General features: G+C 39.8%; 1 protein-coding gene across 1 annotated transcript; it reads right to left on the minus strand.

Moving 5' to 3' along the window:
* Positions 1 to 468: 468 nt before the first annotated feature.
* Positions 469 to 21781, minus strand: LOC135472200 (acid ceramidase-like). Its single transcript, XM_064751585.1, has 13 exons — positions 21605 to 21781; positions 20212 to 20255; positions 17988 to 18072; positions 13502 to 13591; positions 12864 to 12936; positions 11454 to 11528; positions 10505 to 10550; positions 9555 to 9699; positions 7971 to 8025; positions 7258 to 7424; positions 3556 to 3720; positions 2363 to 2419; positions 469 to 2217 (listed from the first exon to the last, which is right to left on the minus strand). The coding sequence occupies exons 1-13, from the start codon at positions 21692 to 21694 to the stop codon at positions 2128 to 2130; spliced, it is 1182 nt and encodes a 393-aa protein (XP_064607655.1). The 5' UTR covers positions 21695 to 21781; the 3' UTR covers positions 469 to 2127.
* Positions 21782 to 22190: the final 409 nt, after the last annotated feature.

Below are 22190 nucleotides of genomic sequence, written 5' to 3' on the forward strand. Positions count from 1 at the left end.
CATATACATGAAAATACATGCATGACTGATCTTTTCTTCAAATACCCGTGGTAATATGTTACAAATACATCTTTTTCGAATTACTCTAAAAAGGATGTAGCCACCCCCACCGCCGTTCCTTCCCTTCCTGGTTAAGACTCAGTTGTCAGATTAATGGCATGTTCCCACCAAAATGTACAGGTCGTGAGTCATAAATGTAAATTATGCCAACAAGTCGGCTCAAACGCCAATCATCCATATTCCATTCTTATAAGGGCCCCCAAACACGAGCGTGGAGGAAGTCCGGCTGTCGGTATATTCAAGACCATCCTGCGGATATTATGCCTAATACATGGTTTTCTTGAATGTTCCTCTGTCAATAATGCCACACAACCATCGACTTTAAACATCGTATAGTATAATTTGTGGAACACAACTGGGAAAACTACGTGCTGAGTGTTTTGGGTAAAGAAATGGCAAAGAGATATATTCGCTAGGTTGATTTTCCAGTATCGATATTTTTTTTATTTTTTTTTTAACTTTATAAACAAGCGTGTACACGGAAAAATGACATCGTCAATTGCCTTTTACAAGCTGTTGGGAAAGGCTGGCTTTATGTTAAAGGTGATGGTAGACCTATACTCCAGTTGGCATGCCCATATCACCCACTGTGAGCGCTTTTGGGGAGAGATCCGTGATCGACCAGCTTACTTTCAATGTCTTTGTAATTACTGAGAACGTTCTGTATGTGTACATACTGCATGTTCAGCAGCCTGACATGTTATTTAATACATTCTTGCAACATTTATTGGATCCAATCAACAAAAGACAAGGATTTTATTTCTCGTCTCATGCAAACAATTCAAAAATATACTCGAAATCATACATCATGCCACAGCACTATGGCTTTATCTTTAACATTTTCATTCAATTTACAAAGTCATGGCATTTTAATAAGGTACCTATAACAATCACAGAAAAATAGCACTTGCATACAATATTCACTTACAACAGTCAATTTATAGCTCCCCTTCATCTGGAGATGGTAGAAAATTGTTGGTTTGCACTAAATACTCATCAAACAACGCTTCTGAAGTTGTTGTTACTCAAAAATATGGAAATGGTAAAAGGTTGACGTAGCTGGACAGAAACATTGAGAACACACTCACATTATTATTCACATAAGACCAGTATTAACCTTACAGTCATGCTGGTTTACAAGTGTTAGATCATCATATCAGGCATGAAAAAGAGGAAACCATACATCATACTCAAAATTGTGAACTTTTCAGCACTTCTGAATTCAATTCTGAGCACTTGTATCTTGCATTTCTTGTATAAATGAAGAGGAATTTCCCCCAAAAAGAGGACAAATCTCATGTCTGTTATTCAGGTTTTGAAGATAAAGTCGTCTTCAGGGATCAGTATACACAAGTTAGAGGTCATAATTCACAGGTCAGGTATCAGTATACACAAAACAGAGGTCATAATTCACAGGTCAGGGATCAGTATACACAAAACAGAGGTCATAATTCACAGGTCAGGGATCAGTATACACAAGTTAGAGGTCACAATTCACAGGTCAGGGATCAGTATACACAAGTTAGAGGTCATAATTCACAGGTCAGGTATCAGTATACACAAAACAGAGGTCATAATTCACAGGTCAGGGATCAGTATACACAAAACAGAGGTCATAATTCACAGGTCAGGGATCAGTATACACAAGTCAGAGGTCACAATTCACAGGTCAGGTATCAGTATACACAGGTTAGAGGTATATGAGCTAACTGACAGGTCAGGGATCAGTATTCACAGGTTAGAGCTATATGTAATAACTGACAAGTCAGGGATCAGTATTCACAGGTCAGAGGCCAGTTTTCACAGGACAGGATTCACGAAGATGTCTGGTTGGAAATAACTGGCCTAACATATTTACACAGGAGTTCATCGTTCACATGTGTTAATCATTTGAAGATCACCATTCTTCACTGATCATCATCCATAAATCCCGTTCAACATTCTACAGAGGTATTCCTCCTTCATCCAGAGATTATGATCTTAGTCTCATCCTTAGCTTCAAGTCATACATGTAGGTTATCATCTACAGGTCACAGGTCACCTATGAAGGTGAGCTGGATGTCATGATCACCATGGGAAGCATGGTTCCTCACAAGCCTGGATCCAAGTCTCTAAATGTCCTGAGTCCACCTGCATTAGAGCAGTGTATGTGGTCAGCTGAAATAAAGAATATACCACATTTACAGAGCATACACCACATTGTAATCCCTGCATGTATCAAATGAATATAAGACTTTGGAAATACCTTTGTTTAGTACTTCCTACATAAGAAAACACGGCCTAATTATGATTACATACTCACCTTGTTTAGAACTGGTTTTGAGGACAACACATCAAATATTCCAGCCACAGAAACCTTCTACAAAGAAACACCATTTTTCTGTGATTACAGAATGCAATAAATACACACTTTGACAGCAACATACAGTCCATCGTAGCTGTCAATCAACTTCCTCTGTACTCAGTATTACAAAAGCATTTGACATTCATTGATTTATTTCATTGTTGCAGATTGATTTGAATGCCACACTCAAGAATTTGTCTCACATGTAATATACAAAACTGGTCAGTTATATGGCCAGAGGAAACTGCAGTGCCTGGAGTAAACCTCTGACCTTTGGCAACACATGCCACATCGATAATGCCACATCATTATGAACCTTTGTAATACGGTCCAGCTCCATTTATTTATTTATTTGATTGGCGTTTTAAGCCGAACTCCATAATATTTCACTTATAAAACGGCAGCCAGCATTATGGTGGGAGGAAACCAGGCAGAGCCCGTGGGAAACCCACAACCATGGCATAAAACCCCAATCAATCAAATAAATAAATAAATATTTATTTATGGATCTGAAAACTCCATATCCAAGAATTTTCCAATCATACAATGATTGTCAGTTTTATAAGTGGACGAAATCAGAGCACCCATGCCCCAGGTTTTGGCACTTCCTCATACACATATGCACACCACACTGATGAGAGATGAGAAGTGATCTTCAGCAAGGCTGGATTGAGTAAACGGCCATGTGAGTGCCATTGATCAGGTACATGTATTGTCTCCATGGCCCCTTGATCAGAGTCTCCCTTTATGGTATGGAGATACCACCAGTGGCCAATTCCTCAAAGCCATTTCAAAATTTAAAACCTCCTTAATACAATGTGTAGTTTTTAGTTCTTGAAGTAGGAATGTGGACACTTTTGTCTTAAACTAATAATGATGAAGTGGACAAAATTTAAATTTGTAAAGCTGAAAAATAAGCTGGATCATATTTCAATTTTTGACTTAAGTCTGGCCAAATGGCTTTGTGAAATCAGATGTACATGTGGGGGTTTTCCATGGCACACTCCAAGCAGGATTCTAGCATTTCACTACCACTCCAAAAGCAAACTACGGGCTGATCAGTTGGTCTAATATCTGGGTTGTGTGGAGAAAAAATCTACCTTGGCATGTACTGTATGACACATTATTATGGTTGACTGGTAGACATTTACCTTCTGAGTGAGAGTGTTCATACACTTGTGTGCTGGTGTGCGTCGGTCATCCAGGAATAGAGGCTTCTGCCAGTGATCATAGTTAGTCTCCAGAATGTACCACATAGAGCTGTTCATACACCAGACATCTACAGCAGACTCCCGGGCACGTGTTATAACACAGCCCTACAACACAAAAGTGGTCACAGTCTGAAGAATGTACCACACAGAGCTGTTCATACAGCAGACTCCCAGGCACGTGTTATAACACAGCCCTACAATACAAAACAGTGGTCAGAGTCTGAAGAATGTACCACACAGAGCTGTTCATACAGCAGACTCCCAGGCACGTGTTATAACACAGCCCTACAATACAAAACAGTGGTCAGAGTTAGCCTTCAGAATGTACCACATAGAGCTGTTCATACACCAGACATCTACAGCAGACTCCCGGGCATGTGTTATAACACAGCCCTACAACACAAAACAGTGGTCACAGTCTGAAGAATGTACCACACAGAGCTGTTCATACACCAGACTCCCAGGCACGTGTTATAACACAGCCCTACAATACAAAACAGTGGTCAGAGTTAGTCTCCAGAATGTACCACATAGAGCTGTTCATACACCAGACATCTACAGCAGACTCCCAGGCACGTGTTATAACACAGCCCTACAACACAAAAGTGGTCACAGTCTGAAGAATGTACCACACAGAGCTGTTCATACACCAGACTCCCAGGCACGTGTTATAACACAGCCCTACAATACAAAACAGTGGTCAGAGTTAGTCTCCAGAATGTACCACATAGAGCTGTTCATACACCAGACATCTACAGCAGACTCCCGGGCACGTGTTATAACACAGCCCTACAACACAAAACAGTGGTCACAGTCTGAAGAATGTACCACACAGAGCTGTTCATACACCAGACATCTACAGCAGACTCCCGGGCACGTGTTATAACACAGCCCTACAAACACAAAACAGTGGTCATAGTCTGCAGAATGTACCACATAGAGCTGTTCATACACCAGACATCTACAGCAGACTCCCGGGCACGTGTTATAACACACCCCTACAACACAAAAGTGGTCACAGTCTGAAGAATGTACCACACAGAGCTGTTCATACAGCAGACTCCCAGGCACGTGTTATAACACACCCCTACAACACAGAAGATCACAGTTAGCCTTCAGAATGTACCACATAGAGCTGTTCATACACCAGACATCTACAGCAGACTCCCGGGCACATGTTATAACACACCCCTACAACACAAAAGTGGTCACAGTCTGAAGAATGTACCACACAGAGCTGTTCATACAGCAGACTCCCAGGCACGTGTTATAACACACCCCTACAACACAGAAGATCACAGTTAGCCTTCAGAATGTACCACATAGAGCTGTTCATACACCAGACATCTACAGCAGACTCCCGGGCATGTGTTATAACACAGCCCTACAACACAAAACAGTGGTCACAGTTAGCCTCCAGAATGTACCACAGAGTTGTTCATACACCAGACATCTACAGCAGACTCCCGGGCACGTGTTATGACACAGCCCTACAAACACAAAACAGTGGTCACAGTTAGTCTCCAGAATGTACCACAGAGTTGTTCATACACCAGACATCTACAGCAGACTCCCGGGCACGTGTTATGACACAGCCCTGCAACACAAAACAGTGGTCATAGTCTGCAGAATGTACCACATAGAGCTGTTCATACACCAGACATCTACAGCAGACTCCCAGGCACGTGTTATAACACAGCCCTACAACACAAAACAGTGGTCACAGTTAGCCTCCAGAATGTACCACAGAGTTGTTCATACACCAGACATCTACAGCAGACTCCCGGGCACGTGTTACGACACAGCCCTACAACACAAAACAGTGGTCATAGTCTGAAGAATGTACCACATAGAGCTGTTCATACATCAGACATTTACAGCAGACTCCCGGGCATGTGTTATAACACAGCCCTACAACACAAAACAGTGGTCACAGTTAGCCTCCAGAATGTACCACAGAGCTGTTCATACACCAGACATCTACAGCAGACTCTTGGGCATGTGTTATGACACAGCCCTACAACACAAAACAGTGGTCACAGTCTGAAGAATGTACCACACAGAGCTGTTCATACATCAGACATTTACAGCAGACTCCCGGGCACATGTTATGACACAGCCCTACAACACAAAACAGTGGTCACAGTCTGAAGAATGTACCACACAGAGCTGTTCATACATCAGACATTTACAGCAGACTCCCGGGCACATGTTATGACACAGCCCTACAACACAAAACAGTGGTCATAGTCTGAAGAATGTACCACATAGAGCTGTTCATACATCAGACATCTACAGCAGACTCCTGGGCATGTGTTATGACACAGCCCTACAACACAAAACAGTGGTCACAGTTAGCCTCCAGAATGTACCACATAGAGCTGTTCATACACCAGACATCTACAGCAGACTCCCGGGCACATGTTATAACACAGCCCTACAACACAAAACAGTGATCACAGTTAGCCTCCAGAATGTACCACATAGAGCTGTTCATACACCAGACATCTACAGCAGACTCCCGGGCACGTGTTATAACACACCCCTACAACACAAAACAGTGGTCACAGTCTGCAGAATGTACCACATAGAGCTGTTCATACACCAGACATTTACAGCAGACTCCCGGGCACATGTTATGACACAGCCCTACAACACAAAACAATGGTCACAGTCTGAAGAATGTACCACACAGAGCTGTTCATACACCAGACATCTACAGCAGACTCCCGGGCACGTGTTATAACACAGCCCTATAACACAGCCCTACAACACAAAACAGTGGTCACAGTCTGCAGAATGTACCACATAGAGCTGTTCATACACCAGACATCTACAGCAGACTCCCGGGCACGTGTTATAACACACCCCTACAACACAAAACAGTGATCACAGTTAGTCTCCAGAATGTACCACAGAGCTGTTCATACACCAGACATCTACAGCAGACTCTTGGGCATGTGTTATAACACAGCCCTACAACACAAAACAGTGGTCACAGTCTGAAGAATGTACCACACAGAGCTGTTCATACACCAGACATTTACAGCAGACTCCCGGGCACGTGTTATAACACAGCCCTACAACACAAAACAGTGGTCACAGTCTGAAGAATGTACCACATAGAGCTGTTCATACATCAGACATTTACAGCAGACTCCCGGGCATGTGTTATGACACAGCCCTACAATACAAAACAGTGGTCACAGTCTGAAGAATGTACCACATAGAGCTGTTCATACATCAGACATTTACAGCAGACTCCCGGGTACATGTTATGACATAGCCCTACAACACAAAAACACAACTAAAACACAGAGACCTATCAACAGAACTGAACCACAGGTATCTAAGCTCAGCACAACAACATAGTTGCTATGACTTTTTAACTGATTTTAAGGATATAACCTTACAAATGAAAACACATATATTGTACAGATGTAATAAAAAAGAGTGCAATACATCTAGAATATGACCCTCAGCTCAAGCTGGCTTCCTCACCAGTCGTACATGGTGGGTCTGTCAGCAATCTGTAGATGGTCATGGGTTTACCCACTCATATGAGTGAAATATTCTTGAGTAAGGCAGTAATACACCGATCAAATAAATAAATAAATTATATAATAACGTTCAATCTCTCACCTCCCCTGGTTTAGTTCCACCTAGGATGAAATAAGCTGGAGCTAACATTTTTGTGTTGGTCAGGTTTTTCTTGGCTTCCTCAAAGCTGTGAGAATTCTCCAGGGTTTGTCTGGTCAGGAAACCCATCCACTGACCGCTGTGGTCACCCAGTATCCACTCTATGACACCTATAGACATAGACACGAAATGAAAAAATAGATGTTTTCATGCTCATAGACGGCTACATGTACATGGCAAAACAATATCTGTGAAATTTGAGCAGAAACAGCTAGGTGCGTTCTCAGGCATTAGAAATAATTAAAGTTGAATTAGTTGAAATTGCTAACACCGTTTTGCTTTCAATAGTCTTAACATACATGATTTTGCTTTCATTGAACTCTTACATCTTGGTTTTGCAACATCAGATGAAGGAGCTTTGTCCTTCATTTTTTTTTTTACTTCATGTGTCATATGATACCAGACATGACACCCACTCAGTCACATTATCATAATTACACTGACACTGTGCCAACCATTCCTGTTCCCTTGCTCTAACCTCTCTAAGCCTAACTAAGCACCAAGCAAGGCAGCAATTAGTACCAATTTGGAAGTCTTTGGTATGGCCCGAATCAGGTTTTTTATTCCAGATCCCCCAACTTCAAGGTGTATGCTCTATAACCACGGGGCCACCGAAGTGGTCAATTTGCTGAATATACTCTTGAAGTCAAACATACCCATGAATCCACCATCTATGTTGAACCTTTCATTCATGGTCAGGGTGAAGACACCCTACAATTAAATGTGTAAACACTACATGTATGTACTGTATGTGCACTAATATTTCATACAAAACATACATGCCCATCATATTAGCTAAATCAAACAGTTTCAAACCAAATTATTTTATTAAATAAACCTTCATTGATTTTCCAAGATTTTCTGTCTGTTACTCACTGCATATCCAGAATGGCAATCAAATAAATGATGCCTCGTTTTTAAATGTCTTACAGTTCACTGAAGTACAATGTAGGTATAAATCCATCTGTAATATTGTGCAGAGGACAGTGTGTGAAACTTCACACACAGTGTGCAGAACACAAGAGTACGTGAAACACAATTAACACTCTTAACCATGTTAACTGAAAACCTTTTACATACTCACATTCATTACAGAACTAGAGATTAAAAGTACAGAGTGTCTTCAACCAACCTGCAACTGGCAAAAAGCTATGTGTATCCTAAACATTTGACCAACAGATACATGTATCTATGAATATTTCTTTATGTACAGGACTCTATTAAAGAGGTGTGTTCCAAGTGAGTCTTAGGTGTGTAAGTCAGGGGTGTGTCACACAAGGTGTCGGAGATGTATCACAGGTGTGCCAAGGATGGATTAGACTTGTGTGAGAGGTGTGCTACAGGAACAGCAGCAGAGTGTGACATGTGCACTAGAGGTACAGCGGAAGTGTGTCAGAATTGCACTAGAGGTGCAGCAGAGGTGTGCTAGAGGTACAGCAGAAGTGCTTCAGGTGTATAGTAGATGTGTTTGAGGTGCACTAGATTTAGTTATCATCAGATTGGTTATTTATGCTGTACTCAAGAATATATCACTTGCAGACCTTCTCAGATGGAACTCACAGTGACCGCATTGGGGAGAGGCTCCCGAGTCATTGCACTGTTGTCAGAGGGGCATTAGAGGTACAGCAGAAGCGTGTTTGAGAGGCACAACATGTGTCAGAGGTGCTCTAGAGGTACATGTACATGTACAGTAGAAGTTTGTCAGAGGTGTTCCAGAGGTACAACAGAAGCGCGTCAGAGGTGCACTATTGACTTACAGCAGCAAAGATACATGTGCAGTAGAAGTTTGTCACAGGTGTTCCAGAGGTACAAAAGAAGTGTGTCAGAGGTGCACTATTGACTTCCAGCAGCAAAGATACATGTACAGTAGAAGTTTGTCACAGGTGTTCCAGAGGTACAAAAGAAGTGTTAGAGGTGCACTATTGACTTACAGCAGCAAAGGTACATGTACAGTAGAAGTTTGTCACAGGTGTTCCAGAGGTACAAAAGAAGTGTGTCAGAGGTGCACTACTGACTTACAGCAGCAATGGTACATGTACAGTAGAAGTTTGTCTGAGGTGTTCTAGAGGTACAACAGAAGTGTGTCAGAGGTTCACTATTGAATTACAACAGCAAAGGTACATGTACAGCAGAAGTTTGTCAGAGGTGTTCCATAGTAGCGCTAGAGGTACAGCAGAGGTGTAAAGGTGCAAAAAGAGGCGTGTTTTTTCTAAATCTTTATACTGAGCCTTAAAAATTACTGGTTTCACTCCTGTCAAGACACCAAGGTAACCGGCAAAGTGCACCGACTTGAAGACGGTTTTGTTGTTACGTCTAAAGTCGATATTGACAATGGTGTGCCGAAGAGCCTCTGTGATGGTCCAGCTATCAGTTTTCACGTCCCAGCTACATGTAGAGGTAAATAAGAAGTTAAAACAACCACTGAGTGACTAAACATACGTAGGTAAAATGATGCATTTATTCAAATAATAAAAAACGACACTAGTAAAATGTACAAATATCATCTCAGGATGTTATAACACTTATTATAAAAAGCTACAGCATTTATCATTATAGAAAGCTATGTCATTTATCATTGTCAAAAGTTTATTATCGGTTTCAAATATGGAACCATACACCTGTGATGTGGCATTTGAAAACACATCTCAAAATGTTCAGCCCGTATTCATGAGACATGCTATAACTAGTCAACCCAAATTCATGAGACATGGTAAAACTAGTCAGCCCAAATTCACGAGTCATGGTATAGCTTGTCAATCCAAATTCATGAGACATGGTAATCCCAGTCAGCCTAAAATCATGAGACATGGTAAAACTAGTAAGCCCAAATTCACGAGTCATGGTATAGCCTGTCTGTCCAAATTCATGAGACATGGTAATCCCAGTCAGCCTAAAATCGTGAGACATCGTAAAACTGGTCAGCCCAATTTCATGAGACATGTACCAAGAGTCAGTCAGCCCAACTTCACAATTAAGTTGAAATGTATTATCCTATCACTCAATAAACATGCACATGTTCAAACATGTGTACATACAGAATATATCTAACAGCACTTTTTGGGTCCTCAGCCAAATAGCCACAAAGTGCAAAATTCTTCACGTTACCGGTAAAGTTTATAAATATTATATGCTTATATTAAATTAAAGAGAAGGATAATTTGTGCATGAATGCTGGAAATATTATACTCACCCCAAAAACAATCCAAAATCCAAGTTCCTGGCATGAAAGAGTTTTCCTGTTTAAACAGTGTCATAACAGAACCGAATAATTTATTTATTTGTCTGGCATTTTATGCTGAGAATAGAACAAACAAAGCAACCCACACATGTACAGCAGAATTACCTGCATTTAAGTAAAGACTGTAAAATGTCCTATATTTACATTTTACATCTACTTTACATTGGGCATATAAAAATACAAACACATGTACAAACATAAATAAAAAAAACATAAAAAACAAACATAAAAACCTACATCTTTATGTACATCTTAATTAATACTGACTTTATATCCATATATTTTACATCTACTTTCAGGACTTTACAATAGGACATTATAAACAAATATGAACATCAACATGTGCATGTATAGATATAATATATATAATATTTGTTTCTGTAATAAATACGTACATGTATGAAGTCACTGCTCACAGACACATTCAAATAAATGAACAGTTATTAAAAGCTGGTATGATCTCTTTTAACTTCATCTACACTACCGTCACATTATGACTACACAATACTGCACATTTGGATTCACAACCCAGGCTAAACCTGAACCACAGTTCAGGTGCAAAAACTAGACCTCTTGTAGAACATATTTTACAGCCCTCATGTCTTAAGTCACCCACCTGATGAACACGGGCCACAGTTACAGCACAGAAAGTAATGTAAATCTCCAAACCTTTCAACTATTAAATCACCTTATTATGAAAATGATGCTAATTGATCTGTTTGTGTCACTTAAGATGCATTCTTCATAACACTGCACAAATTATTTCTCTACACCCCATATATCTCTCAGAATGTTTCAAAATATTGGTTGCTGATTAAGGCAGTTGAAAAGGTTGAAGAATTAGGCTAAACAACTGATATATTCACATTCTGTATTAACACTTATATCCCAAGTCACCTACCTGAGGAATCCTGGGCCACAATGGAGGTGCAGAAAGTAAACAACTCATAGAAAACATTGTAGAACACAACCTCACCTGAAAAACAAAATTACATCAAGTCAGAACACCACAATTTTAAAGGAGAGAACTGGTGACTTTTTATAGTGATAAACACACGTTCTACAAATGAATATATATATCTGCTACATATAGGTAATAAATAACATATTAGACAAGCTAGAGTATAACGTAATCTTCCCATGACTGGCTGTGGAAAGCAATAAAACTATTGTAGTGGTTCAACTGTTGTATTTCTCTTATGTGCTTTCGTTTCTTATGATGTCTTCTCCTCAAGTATGCAGGCACCTATGAAGTGCGACACCATCCAATCACTTTAATCCTGTTTGATATTTAACGTGCTGAGCTAAGCTTGTTAAATGAATTAACCAATCAGGATTCTTTCCCTTGAACTCAGAGATGCTGCTACTATTTGGATCCAATTTCATAACAGTTCCAGGGCTGTTATCCAGTATGACTTGTACATGAGATTCAAGATTCTTATACGAAATTAAAGTTCTCCAAGAACAGATTGTCAGTGAATGGGAAGATGAATATTTATTATGATGAGGGAGGAACCAGCAGTTGACACAAGTACCAAACAATTGACTGTCATATGGGACAGAGTCCCAGTTAAGTGCCATATGAGACAGAGAGTCCCAGTTGTGTGTCATATGAGACAGAGTCCCAGTTGAGTGTCATATGAGACAGAGTCCCAGTTGAGTGTCACATGGGACAGAAAGTCTCATGAGGCTCTTGTCTCAAATTATGGTACCAAAGTTCAGTTGATATATTCTGGTATATAGTCTCAGTGGTCCACTTTTGATATCTCAGATAATTTCTACTTGCATGACACTGGAGCTGGATTCTTAGGTTTCGTGAGACTGGAGAGTCCTAGAATTTTTGGACTGGGATAAGTCTCATGAGACTCGTCTCAAGTGATAGCACCAAAGTTCAGGTCACTTATTCTGGTATTAAGTCTCACGAAAACCTGAGAATCCAGCTCCAGTGTCATGCAAGTAGAAATTATCTGAAATATCAAAAGTGGACCACAGAGACTATATACCAGAATATATCAACTGAACTTTGATACTGGCAAATATTGATTTCTTAAATTAACCATTAAGGCCTCAGATAACGATCTTATCAAATCTTTTGTGAAAATTCATAAAACATGAATATATGCAACTTCCCTACATCAAATTTATTTTTTAAATCCTGCTTTCTTAAATTCCACTACAGTATTAAAGTCCCAAAGAATGAGAAGATTATTCCAGGAATGATTTTAATGAAGATCATTCTGTGAAATCTATATAATGACAACAAAATAAAGGTAGGTGCGATTTTAAGACGAGCTACAAGGAGAAAACTTGCCCAGTGGTAGGCCAGTGGCATTGGCTATGCCCCTCATTTCATCAGCGTATGGTAAGGTAGACACCATCTTCTCCTACAAAATGTACACAAACTTAAATACAGCGCAGGCAGAAAAGTAGATGTGCAGGTTATGTATCTATCAACAATTCATAGTGGCTGTGAAGATTACAACTTAAACAAATGAATGTCAAATCGTCAGATGTTCCTAATGTGAATTTAAGATCATGAAGTTGCAATAGACATTTTCTTACCAATGATATCTTCCCAACAATAAGAAATAAGAGCTTCCGACATGTAAATACAAAAGGTTACTCACACACACTCAAAAATTTTTCACCAACATACAATGGCTGTCAGTTTTACAGGTGGAGAGATGCGATGCGCCCATGGTAACCACCAACATAAATTGGCCAGGTCCTGAGACCTTTCCCACATGAGTGATGTACAGAGATATATGTACGGCATACTAATGAAAGACAACGCTGGTATTCAACGTAAGTTTAACCGACTGTACCAATGACCATACAAGCGCCAGCGGTAGCTTACTGTCACTGTACACAACCCGTGAACAGTAACCATGGCGTAGGTAACCACAGCCTTAGAACAATACATGTTGCAACAGCTTCACAACACCTTACCCCGTTTGTGTCTACGAACTTGATGATTTTCTCTGTGCGGTTGCCGAAGTCACGAATGAATTGCTTGAACATGGACAAGAGGTGCCGTATCTGTGACAGAAAAACACAAAACATTGGAGGATGAAGAACACATGGATGTCAAATAAAGGACAAAATCAAGGCATCTATTTGTAAGTACATGTAAAGTATATCCTCCACTCATATTTGTTTATTTATTTAACTAGTGTCTTATGTTGTACTCAAGAATAATTTCACAGAAAACCTATGATCATCTGCAGGATGATACCAGACTTTCCAACGTATGACCAGATAGGAAGCCAGCATGTACTGAACATACAGAGTGATGCTTTGGTGAACTTTTTAAGTCCTCCTGCTGCACTTACATCTCCATGTTAACTACCAGGCCATGTGGGCCCTCTCCACTCATGCATGTATCAGACACAAGATACCAATAGGCCATGTGGGCCCTCTCCACTCATACATGTATCAGACACAAGATACCAATAGGCCATGTGGGCCCTCTCCACTCATGCATGTATCAGACACAAGATACCAATAGGCCATGTGGACCCTCTCCACTCATACATGTATCAGACACAAGATACCAATAGGCCATGTGGGCCCTCTCCACTCATGCATGTATCAGACACAAGATACCAATAGGCCATGTGGGCCCCCTCCACTCATACATGTATCAGACACAAGATACCAATAGGCCATGTGGGCCCTCTCCACTCATGCATGTATCAGACACAAGATACCAATAGGCCATGTGGACCCTCTCCACTCACACATGTATCAGACACAAGATACCAATAGGCCATGTGGGCCCTCTCCACTCATGCATATATCAGACACAAGATACCAATAGGCCATGTGGGCCCTCTCCACTCACACATGTATCAGACACAAGATACCAATAGGCCATGTGGGCCCTCTCCACTCATGCATGTATCAGACACAAGATACCAATAGGCCATGTGGACCCTCTCCATTCGTACATGTATAAGACAAGATTTTTAAAGTGTAAATTAGCTTAATATTAAAGCGCAAGTACATCTTCCCATTTCATGAAAGCGCTTAATTCAAAAACTGTGAGAAGTTTTTCTGCAAAAATACCATACAAAGTTTTTACAACTGTGAATCTTTTATAACCTTCATGACTTTTCATATTTTCATCAAGATGTAAGAACTGAGTTGACTTTGCATGTACATGCATGAAGAAGTTCTTTGTTTTCATTGTGTGCCTTTTCCTTGTCTTCATTATTTGGGAAAAAAGTTATTTCAAATACTCCATTACATTAACCCTTAAAAACACATATCAAAGACTGTTTTTCATCTCTTGCCACATATAGAACAATATCCTGTGTCATGTGAGTCATGCACTGAAGTTAATTTTATTGTGAAGAATCACAGGCCTATGATTTAATAAAGTTTAAAACCACAGAACTCTAAACCACAAAAATGATGGAAGCTTTGGTTATGTACATGTATTTTTGCATCTTGTACATGCATGTAACGCAGAACACCCATTATTGTGCATAATACAAGGAGTGCATAAAGGAAGTTTTGTTCACATGCTGAAAAAGTTTTAATGCACAGGTTTAAAGGAAGTAAAAAACAAGCCTCCTTCCTGCACATGCTGAACATGATCTTTGACCACAGCTAAAAAAATCATGCAAACAACATTACAAAAATATACAAATAGAGCTCTGTGAGTCAGCATTGTCTTTCAGACCTTCAGGGTTGGTCTGCATGTGCTAACATAAAGTCAAAAGTTTATACAGAAACGTGCCATTTTAATTCACATCAGCTGAGTCGGCATCATTTACAGGCAGCGAAATTTGGTCTGCCTGCGAAACCCAGAAATCGGTTACGTCTTTTCCGCCTCGCCTAACCGATCATTCGGTTACGCCACGTATGTTTATCAACCCGATCGGTTACGCTAATTGTTTACGTGGTTTATGTTTCAGGCATCATTCTGGATCATTAAGAAAAGTATTCAGCTCAATGTTATGTTTGTTTTTCTTTTCTATATCTAGCAGCTCATACCGTAAGGTTGGTGAACAAAAGGAAGAGAAATTTTACACTCACACGGTGTTTCAACGTTGTGTGTTGCCTGGTTGGTACTTGACTCCTGTGGCACATTTTTACGTGAAATTCCGTTATACAGGCTTATATGTTTGCAATATGCCCAGTCCAACATTAAGTACTTCCAGTAAGTGTCATTACCATATTGGGGAGCGAGTTTGGTATCCCTGATTACTGATAATTAACGCAGTTTCCAACGCACGTGTGTGAGTCTTACCACAGTGATATATATATATATATATATATATATATATATACTCACTACAGGGCCGGGAGAGACGTCACAGGCCTGTGCTCTAAATCAGAATGCAGCCGGTGAGGTCCCGTAAGGGTTCCATTAATCTGTACGATAAACTCTACTAATTTGGGCTCGAGTAGCAGTTAAACTACACGTACATGAAAAGGTAACCTTGTTTTATTTACTTGCGTGATCGTGAAAAGATAAGTCAAAATAAATAATTTGAGTATTATCTCAAAGCCTGTAAAGCATATATGAATGATTACATTTCCATGTGACCAGCACAGGCAGCTGGCTGTGGCTGAAATTGATGTTTCTATTTTTAGACGCGTTGCCATACTGGCCGCGTTGTGATTATGAAAGCTGTTCAGTCCAGTTTATCTGTAGTTACCTAATGCACACTGACTCTAAGGACGTTCTCGTTGGACAGTTGGCCTAACCGATTTTCCGGTTAGCCAAATTGAACCGCACGTAACCGTTCGCGCCAAATTTCGATGCCTGCATTTAGATCATAGTAGGATAATAAGCAAGAGGCCATAAACATTCTACGTCAATCACTTTATATTTTTACATTAGAAAGTATGTACAAAATTTCACTTTCCATAATCTGAAAATAACAAAGTGGTCTGGATATTAAGATGTAAAACTGGGTGTATCTTGAGAAATTCTAAGCTGCTTGTGGTCTAGACTGTCTGAGCCTTTTCAAACTGCACACCACCCTACAGGTGCACTATAAATACAGGTGTGACTGCACCAGTAACAATAGGGATTATTTAAACCACAACAGGTGTATTTATATAAGACACGCACATATACATATAAATGTACATATAAGCTTATCAAGTACAATGCATCTAAACTGGGCTAGCAAGTTTCACGTGCATGTATTAAAAGATCAGGTTTATTAAAAATTAACCCATACTTGAGCTGTTTTGTTTTCAAAAAAAAAAAAAGAGGTTGAAACAGACATCCTGTTTGAAGACTGGCTGACTCATATGGCAGTCAGTCAGTCAGTCAGTCAGTCTGACAACCATAGCAAAATCAAGTTTCTTATCCTTTTAACGCAATTCAAACAATCTGTAAATGCAACTGCTAAATATACAGGACGTGATCACGGATGAGTGAAGGAGACCTTGGATGGGTGGAAGTGATCAAGGACGGGTGGAGACTTTGGATGGGTATTGGTGATCATGGATAGGTGAGGAGATCATGTGCAGGGGAACAGGGATGGGTCGATACCTTGGATGGGGAAGGAAACCTTGGATGGGTGTTGGTGATCATGGATAGGTGAGGAGACCACGGATGGAGGGTGCAGGGGATCAGGGATGGGTCGATACCTTGGATGGGGAAGGAAACCTTGGATGGGTGTTGGTGATCATGGATAGGTGAGGAGACCACGGATGGAGGGTGCAGGGGATCAGGGATGGGTCGATACCTTGGATGGGGAAGGAAACCTTGGATGAGTGTTGGTGATCATGGATAGGTGAGGAGACCACGGATGGCGGGTGCAGGGGATCAGGGATGGGTTGACACCTTGGATGGGGAAGGAAACCTTGGATCGGTGGTAGTAATCATGGATAGGTGACGAGGCCATGGATGGAGGCTGGAAGGGATCAGGGATGGGTGGAGACCTTGGATAGGTGGAGGAGCCCTTGGATGGGAGGAGAGAAAATTGGATGGGTGGAGGAGGCCATGGATGGATGGGTGGGTGTAGGAGGCCATGGATGGGTGGAGGGACCTACTGCTGGATGGATAAGAAGACAATAGATAGGTGGGGGCAATCATAGATGATGGGTAAAGGAAATCATGAATTTGTAGTTGATATATCATGGATGGGGAGTTATGCATTTCTTTGTTTGACTGGTGTTTTACGCCATCATCAATAATATTTCACTTAATATACAATGACAGCCAGCATTATGGTGGGAGGAAACCATGCAGAGCCCCAGGGAAACCCACGATCATCTGCAAGTTGCTGCCAGACCTTCCCACGTACACCCGAAGAGGAAGCCAGCATGAGCTGGATTTGCTCACAGCGACCTCATTGGTGAGAGGCTCCTGTATCATTGCCGCGCTGGCATGGTAACCCAATCGCCCATAGAGGACTCTGGATGGGGAGAGAGGGCACAGAAATATGATGATGAGGGGACACATTACCTGTGGTCCTCTGTCCTTCATCACTTCAGTCCATCTCTCTTCCCCTGGCAGGTCTAGATTAACCACATAAGTGGGGATACTCCAACTGAAACATGGCAAAGTTTACCAGAACAGCATACATGTACATTCAACAACATCTGGACTTTAAAATATACCATATGATTACTTTATGTCCTAAATCTACATTAGAGGTATTTCATGTTGTTTACGAGGAAATAACGGTATCCTACTGTCTACAATTTCCTCTACACATATAACTACTAAACCATATGAAGACATGTTAGTGAAACATTCTTCAGAAACATATTTCAATCCGAAGCAGGATTCTCAAGCTTATAAAAAGTATCATGCTTTATTATTTTTATGAGATTTCACCAAATAACACGTAGAAAAAAATGACAATACTGCACATGTGACTGGTGTGGATCGAGGCAGATATCTTGGGAATTTTATCCAATGAAGCACTTTGCTATCAGATTGTGCAGGATGAGCTGTGACGTAGCCTTTACTCATTCGTTCCATGAAGTGACATTTGATAATGCACAACTACTGTATAAGACATTATTTTGAGATTGTTTACGATTTAGTTACGTTTTGCTGAGGGGCCATTTCGCATAGTGTTGTGGGACAGGTCTTTATCATAGTAGACCGTAGGCATACTTAGACATGCTGTTCAAATTATACAGTACAAATACATTTCTTGTCGTTCATTTTACTATCTGGTCAGCTGCTTCTAAATAACAAATATCACAGTAAAAAATTTGTTAGGGATACCGAAAGTTTGATGGGAATGAGAGGACAGGATCTCAACAGACAATGCTTAAAATTAATTAAATCTCATGATATTATTTTTTTCTTTATGTTAGTGAGAACTGAAGAATTTTCATTTTTCTCCTTTGTCTTTTTTTTTCTGTTTTCCTTTATAAAATACAGTCAAATTACTGAAACACCATGTTCAAGCAGAGGTGCTTTCTCTGATGTCCTCAATAACTAGGTCAGCACTGCTCTCATCTTAGAAGCCATCTCCACAAAAGTGAAGCATAAAATTCAGCGACAGTCAAATGCCTTTATCAGCCTCAGTGGTGTTTAGATTTATTTCCATGTGTTCACATCTGAGCATAAATCTTGTTGTACAACAATGCTACTGTAATTTTGTACACATGTCATGGGGTCAAAATTACCAGCACAACTCAGTAGGCTAGGACCTTAGACAGGAATATCCTGATGGTGCATCTGCAGGTTACTTAAACTATGAATGATACACTGAAAAAACAAATGTTTATCATTTAAACATATCTTTGCAACAGATAATAAAAGTTAAAATGAATCCAAAGTTTCAAAAGGCTATAATTTGAACCCTTTTATACATTTTAGGCAATTCATCAACTATTTTGAATGGTAACACGTGCACACACTATAACAACTGCTTACTTTTAACATGTTCAACATGTACTTATTTTTCAAATACACATCTTTGTTTCATAAATATATTGATTTATTTTATAAATACATGCAGCATTTTATAAATACTCACATTTTTTGTATAAATGCAATAGTTTATGTAGTAAATTGGATGGGTTTATTGCTTAAACAGAGTGACAAAGTTTTCAATGTATATGATAAACATTACAAAGCGGTCTTATTATGAGTTGTTGGATTAACATGTTTAAGTGTTTAAGTATTAAACATGTTACAATTAAACATTAAGCACATTTATTATCTGTTGCAAAGAGATGTTTAAATGTTACACATTTGTTTTTTTCAATGTATAGCAGCCTTCCTGTATCAACAGATCAAGCAGTGGAAGAAATATCCTTCCAGTATGTCCAATTTCTGAGAAAGCTATTTATCACTTGAACCTTCATCCGCAGTCAACAACTGTATCTGCCATAGGCTACTGCTTTGACTATAATACCTAAAATAACTTTGACATTAGAGAGCTAGAGTAAATGGAGATACCCTGAATCTGTATCAAGACGAAGTTTCACCAAACTTTTCCTGGGTTGAAACAAATCTAAAAATAAATTTGATGCCAGTTTAAGATACACTGAATGGTAGTTTTGCAATGAACATAGACATTAATCAGAGGCTGTCTTTCACATTAAATTTATGATAAATACACATACACAAGTACAAATGGCCACACATATTTATCATCTTGCCCATGGCTACACCACATCTGTCATACCACATAGAATCTTAATCAGTTCAATCATTAACTTACTTGCTGTCTGGTGGATAAAGGCCACTCTCACATTTTTCTGTAAACTGTACAACAGAAATAAATTAAAACACATGAAGATTTTGCAGAATATCAAAATTGATATTTGCAACCATGAACTACACTCAAAGCTGTTTTATTATATACAGAAAAAAAATCCACATCAGAACAACAAAAAAATAATAATAAAAATGAATGACTTAAGATGAACAAGGATTGCTTTGCTTGCTTGTTACCAAATCAATATCGGGCTTTCAGATTTGATGATACAAAATTATGGACATTATCTTCTGATGCTGCTTTACGTGGCTCTCAAGGGCTCATCAGTGCATCTTAACATAGGTGGTATATAGAACCTTGAAAATTAGCAACAAACGATTACCTTAAAAATCCACTGAAATACATATTTTAGGAAAACAATTTTATTCAATGAATAATCATAACATATAAATCCCAACAAAACAATCAAGAAAACATCACGAAAGGAAGCTAATATCTGACCATAACACATGGTTTATTTCGTTAAGCGCACTGACATGTCATACTTGAGTGAAACTATTTCCAGGAATTTCTTCACATTTTTTCATGCCTCTATAATGGGCCTCTGGCGATTCTCTCCAACAGACCTATAATAAAGGTCCTTTATTGCAGATAATTTTAATTACTGTATATACTCATCAATGTTAAAGTTCAATAATACATGCTCATTCTAAATAGACCTAGTCTAATTGATGCTTGGGTTTATGTGCCATGCGAAAGTTCAGCATTAAATAATGCATTCAGACTGAATGTGAATGTTCGGGTGACAACCTTCATACTACATGCACACTGATGCTTTAGGCAACCAAAGCTTTGCTTCCTTTTTAATCTTCAATAATTATTGCAAACAGTGATGCGAATTCAGTTCGTGACAATGTCTACAAGGTTTATTGTAAGTGATCCAAGTTGGGAAACCTGGGACGAAATCCCAGTTCGGTCATTCTAAAACTTTAAAACTGGTACATGATACTTGGTGCTCAGACTGATGCTTGAGGTTAGAGCAAGAAAACAGGACATGTTGGCCCGATGTCGGTGAAATGTGACTGCATAGGTGGGGTGTCATGTCTGATATCTTCGGCATGATTTTTCAGTGGCGGCAGCACGTTGGCTCACACTGCCACAAGAAGATGCGGTATGAGCACACACTAAAAGACTATTCGTCGTTCTATGACTACAGCAGTATTTTAAACTCGAATACCAAGACCTTTGTTGGGTTTACAATCGACTGTTGCTACGATCAAGAATCTTTGTGCAACGGGCCAAGGAATAAAGGCTTCTGGATTTAACTGTTCATGTAATGACGTACATTAATACTAGACAGAGAAAGATGCCGATTATAGTGCATACATGTACATACCGGCGGGACTTGGGACAAAACACTTGTCAGCCCAAGAAAACCAATAAACAACACGTCAATTATCATCTTCTTGTTAACACAGTCAACCATCACGCCACAAAGTCACGTTCACAGCATTCCTCACTGGGTCTGCCTCTGTTCAGCTAACTTCCTTTTGCAAAATTGTACTGCGAGAAATCCATGCAGCCGTCAAAACCAGCGCCTCGTGACAAGCTGACCTTGACCTTTGCCCTTGAAAATTAGCCTCCGCGCGGAGACGTGATATAAACTCGGTTATTTAGTGCCCTTTATTACGTCTATTCTATTAAATTATTCTAATATCTTGCGACGTGTAAATAAAATCATGAAATTGTGACAACATAACAAACTACAAAAAAAAAACACAGCTCACAGAAAAACGCCAAAACTTAACCTTTGGGTTGCAGAGATTTTTGTTGCCCCTGTGAGGAGATCAGAACCCGGAAACGTATGTTTGCACCCGGAGCCACATGACAGGGTTTAATACTAGCTGGTGTCCAGTGTGAACACAGTTTTCAAGAGCTTCATCATTCAGCATGTCAGGCCAGGTAAGAAACTGGGGGGAATA

The sequence above is a fragment of the Liolophura sinensis genome, chromosome 8 (genome assembly GCF_032854445.1).
Source record: "Liolophura sinensis isolate JHLJ2023 chromosome 8, CUHK_Ljap_v2, whole genome shotgun sequence".
NCBI lineage: Eukaryota > Metazoa > Mollusca > Polyplacophora > Chitonida > Chitonidae > Liolophura > Liolophura sinensis.

Excerpts from the sequence above, each read along its gene's own strand:
- LOC135472200 (XM_064751585.1), bottom strand. The coding sequence starts at position 21,694 with ATGGTTGACTGTGTTAACAAGAAGATGATAATTGACGTGTTGTTTATT. Across the intron at positions 20,256-21,604 it reads TTTTGTCCCAAGTCCCGCCG|TTTACAGAAAAATGTGAGAG; the intron begins GTATGTACATGT and ends TCTGTTGTACAG. Across the intron at positions 13,592-17,987 it reads TGAAGGACAGAGGACCACAG|ATACGGCACCTCTTGTCCAT; the intron begins GTAATGTGTCCC and ends TTTCTGTCACAG.